Source organism: Medicago sativa, chromosome 3 (genome assembly GCF_051527215.1).
Source record: "Medicago sativa cultivar Bolivia chromosome 3, Bolivia_mono, whole genome shotgun sequence".
NCBI lineage: Eukaryota > Viridiplantae > Streptophyta > Magnoliopsida > Fabales > Fabaceae > Medicago > Medicago sativa.
In genome coordinates, this window is record NC_140751.1 from 20,309,709 (window position 1) to 20,314,675 (window position 4,967).

The 4,967-nt window shown below is 31.6% G+C and overlaps 2 protein-coding genes across 2 annotated transcripts; one reads left to right on the plus strand and one right to left on the minus strand.

The window, feature by feature from the left end:
- Nucleotides 1-385: 385 nt before the first annotated feature.
- Nucleotides 386-978, minus strand: LOC146936259 (uncharacterized). Its single transcript, XM_085757687.1, has one exon. The coding sequence runs from the start codon at nucleotides 951-953 to the stop codon at nucleotides 441-443; it is 513 nt and encodes a 170-aa protein (XP_085613813.1). The 5' UTR covers nucleotides 954-978; the 3' UTR covers nucleotides 386-440.
- A 3,665-nt stretch (nucleotides 979-4,643) lies between these two features.
- LOC146936260 (uncharacterized) lies at nucleotides 4,644-4,967 on the plus strand. Its single transcript, XM_085749178.1, has one exon. It carries the CDS (start codon nucleotides 4,644-4,646, stop codon nucleotides 4,965-4,967), a length of 324 nt encoding a protein of 107 aa, XP_085605304.1.

Below are 4,967 nucleotides of genomic sequence, written 5' to 3' on the forward strand. Positions count from 1 at the left end.
AGGTTTCGAGAAGTCAAATATATTTACAATTGAATACTTGCTAAATAGATTAACAATTTATTTTTCAACGTAGACAAATAAGCTATTTGTATTATTAAATTATCGTCTATTATGTTTCACTATTGATAATTCATATTGCTAAAAATGTTTTGTCTATAGTTGTTGTAGAGACCAAAATGTAAAAATAAGACAAATAAATTTATACATCAAGTAATAATTTGTTAACCTTTTAATTTATGCTATTTTTGTGCAAATAAATTTATTTGAGGTAGCTAAAAATATATTATTGGGGTAGCTAACTATATTAACATACCTAGTGACTCAATAAAAATAAAAATTTTGGGGTAGCCAAAGCTACCCCATCCCATTGAAAGGATTCGCCTCTGGTTGTCCCAACAATTATTCTAATAAATATCTGAACAAATATCTTTTCTCTTCTTTTAAATGAGACCTCGTCTACGATACCCATCACACTCACGACTATCTGCCAAATCAATCTCAACAACCTTAACATCGAAAACAATCTTAAATTCCTTGTTTGGACTCTTGTTTCCCAATTCAATAGCATTTTGAACAATATGTGGTTCTATATACGCAGCCAAACCAGAACTTATGGGTAATTTTTCCAATTTTTGAGACACACAAAAGGAAAATAATGATGGGTTTTTTGTGAGAAAGAGAAGAGGAAACTTTAACTTGTAACCATACTTTGGTGACTCAATAAAACTATTCTCCATTGTTAAAGGTGGAATACCTTTAAAGGGTTGAACATAGAGCTTATAGAATCCTTGAACATGAAGGTCTATTGTTGCTACTTTTTCATTAGTGATGTTTGTTGATATTTCTGGGGTTCCTATGCTCATAATGTGGCTATAGTTTTTGCTTGGTATCTTATGGTTTGATTCAGAAAAGGGAAATGGGAAAAGATTTGTATGGTTGGATGATGATGACATTGTTGGTGAATTTAAAGGGAAAGAGGAAAAGACACCTAGAGAAATATCAAGAGTGTAGTGGATGCATCTCACTCTTGGAATTTGACTAAATATATAATAGTACCTCATCCTTTTTATATGTGAATTTGGATTGTTTCCCCCTTGAGGCCATTGATGATAATGATAGTTTTCTAAATAGGGAAGATTTTATGGTTCAAAACGTGTAGAGTTAGAGAGAGTGGGATATTTAGAGAGAGTGGGAAGATTTTATGGTTCAAAACGTGTAGGTGATTGTGAATATGTGATGAGTGATTTTATGGAAACTGGATAATAAAAAATATTCAATCTTTTAAAATGATATGAATTATTTTAATTTGAAACGACGCGTCTTAAATGGCATCGAACCTCAAAAGACAAAAAATGTCATGAGTTTTTCAAACATCGTGATGACTCGATGCGTGAGACAATGAACCGTACTCAAGAATAAACATCAGCTTAATTGTATGTTATTTGAGACTCGTGTCTTTTCGAATGATTTAACGAGACAAAATGAATGCACTAGATGCAATAAATGCTATGAAAACATATGCATGGTTTGAAATTAGGATCGTGTACCAGATGCTAAATTTGAGTAACATTGCTTTCTTTTATCAAACAATACTGTATAGATATTAAAAGTCTGTTTGTTATAGCTTTTTTAAGAAGAAAAAAATATTTAAAAAAATAATCATTTTTATGAGTATTGCATCTGTTTATTACAACTTTAAAAAAAAATCATTTTAAAGCTTTTTTTTTCTTGTAAAAAAAAATCAGAATCTAAAAACAACTTCAAATACGAAGCTATTATAGCCCGTTTGTTACGGATTAAAATAAAAGTGATTTTAACATTGAATAATTTAGAAATTTTATAATTAAATAAAAAAAGTAGAATCTATTTTGTGTTTGTCTACCATAACAAAAATCACTTTTAAAATAATAAATAATAATTTAGTTTGTTTGGATACAACTATATAAAAGGGATTTTTTGTTACAAAATTAGTTCAATCTTTTGACCCTTATTTTCTCTCTCCTCTAAAAAAAATTATTTTTTAAGAAGCTACTCTTAGCGGCTTCTCATTTGAAGTTTGTTTTTTAGATTTTTTTTAAATTCTGATTTTTTTTTAACTGTGACAAACAAACGGATGCAATACTCATAAAAATGATTTTTTTAAGTGTTTTTTTCTTAAAAAAACTATACAAACGAGCTCAGAGTAGCTTCTCCAAAAATATATTTTCTTTAGAGGAGAGAGAAAATAAGGATCAAAAGATTGAATTAATTTTGTAACAAAAAATCTCTTTTATATAGTTGTATCTAAAAGAAACTAAATTATTTATAAAAAAAATAAAAAAAAATTGTTAGGGTAGACAAACGCAAAATAGATTCTGATATTTTATAAAAAAAAATAATAATTTAAAAAAAAAAAGGCAACCTACAGTCACATGACAACAACTTTACCAGTTGCGCCAAGGTTACCCCTCATTCTGATTTTTTATAGAATCTCTAAAAAAATAATCTCTAAATTATTCAATGTAAAAATGATTTTTATTTTAATGAGTAACAAATGTGCTCTAGTAATCACTTGTTTATAAAGTGATTATTCAAATTCATTTTATAAGTTTAATTCTATATATCTACAGTAAGAAGTTTTGAAAAGATATCTTCCCATTGATAGTTAGGGGTAGAACTTTGGTGCCATTAATGGCACCGTGCCATTAAATCTGGGCCATTAATGGCACCAAGATAGATGTGTTGTGTGGCCCAGATGCAATGGCAATGTGTTTGTGTGGCCCAAATTTAATGGCACGGTGCCATTAATGGCACCAAAGTGCTACCCTGATAGTTAGGAGTTTTCCATTAGAGCACGTTTTCCATTATCCAGGTGTTGTGAGTAACCTCTATTCAGATACCAAGACTTACTTCTTCCCCTCGTTGTAGAGCAAGTCTCGACATGTTCTACATCACTATTATCAGAGTGAGTACTTGCCATAAGAGCCATATTCGCATGATCATCATCAGATGATTCTTCGGGATTATCCTATGTTTCCATGAGACATGTCTTACTGTCCCGAGATTCGTTTTCTTTAAGGCTTTGTTTGCGAGTTTGGAGATGAAGGAATGAGAGGGGTTTAAAAAAAAAGGAGCAAATGGAAGAAATAGATGACATTGAAAGGAGAAGACTTTGGAGGTTCATTTTTCTTCATAATACAAAATCTTTCTCATCCGGGGAAACTCAAAAATTGTATGAGGGTTTTGGAGGATTTACATGAATTCTTCAAATTTAATTTATGTAGTTATAATATTTTTAAAATTTAAAATATATTAATCATAAGCAAAACTACACTTTCAAAAAATGTGAAAGGTTTTACCATTTTCACCTATATTTTCAACTCTCGAAAGTCTTCCCTTCTCCTCTCCTCCAAACTCCCAAACAAAACTTAAGCTTCACTTTTTCTAGCTCTGGACAATTTGTTTTGACATGTCATGATTTTTCACATTCATAGAAGATGATCTTTTTATTTCTATCTTTCTTTTCATCAAAGTCTCCATTGTTTTCTCTTGGAAAGCTCTCCTATAGTGCTTTCCCATTTTAACCATCAGACGTTGAATTCTTTTGGATATGAACGAGAGTTCATCACAATGTAAATCATCAATTGATTCTTCATTTGGTTCGACTTTTGTCTCCAGAGCCGTTGACATGAAGCCTTTTCTTTTTTACTTTAAGTTATTATATAGGTTTCTTCGCAGGATCATCTTCATCTAGCTCTATCACATGTGATATGAGAGAATTTATTAGTTCATCAAGAGGTAGTTTGTTGAGATATTTAGCGTGTGTTTGGTGTGGAGTTTCAAATTCGTGGCAACTAAAAATCATGTCATTATCCACTATTTGGTCTTGGAATGAGAAGCTAGGAATTCCAGTTTCACCCGAGACGTGCGTTAAGCTCCTCCCACTACTAAACCAAATAGACACTTAGCTTCTTAAGTTGCATTAACTTTGGGTCCCCACTTACCTTGTAGTCTCCCTAGAATTTCCCTACATGATATGTTGTAGTATAACTTTTATTCAACGCCTTCAGACTAGACACAAGAGTTTGATACGTAGAAAACATCTTTTTAATAGTCTCATTTTCTTTCATTTTAAATGGCTCATATTTTTTCGCCAATACATCTTTGAATGTGAGACTTGAGTATTCCTTCATATCTCAATCAGAACACGTTAAAGGAGCAATTCTTACCTAGTCACAAACCCAAATAAAAAATATTTGGGCACACATACATATATAAACGGAGAGAATTAAAAGAAAAATAAGTTAGTCACATCATTTTTTACTTTTATCTTTAAAAATTTTCTTATCGATCTATGTGTGCCTAAATCATTTTTATCTGGAAACTTAACTTCAAAGATTTCAAACAATTCAATCAGGGACTTCATAATTCTCAAAAAATTCAATGTAACAATTCACCATCCAAAGGCGCCTCAAATAAAGGAAGTAATTTGGCATCCTCCTATCCATTCATGGTTGAAATGTAATATTGATGGTGCATCAAAAGGTAACCCTAGTGTTTCAGGTTGTGGGGGAATTTTTAGGAATGAGGAGGCTGAAGCAGTTATTTGCTTTGCATAACCTCTTGGTTTAAGAACATCTTACCATGCAGAACTTTGTGGTCTCATGAGAGCAGTTGAAATTGCAAAAGATATGAATTGGAGCAATATTTGGTTCGAATCTGATTCAACTTTAGTGGTTCTTGCTACTAAAAAGCCTGATAAGGTCCCTTGGGAGATAAGGAACAGATGGAACAATGCTATGGCAATGATTAGAAGCATGAACTGTATTGTTACACATATTTATAGGGAAGGTAATCAGGTAGCTGATTCACTTGCTAATCAAGCACTTTCTTTGAATTCTTACACAGTTTGGCACGATGCTCCTTTGTTCATTGGAGAGCATTATGCTAAGAACAAACGTGGTTGGCCAAGCTATAGATTTTGCTAA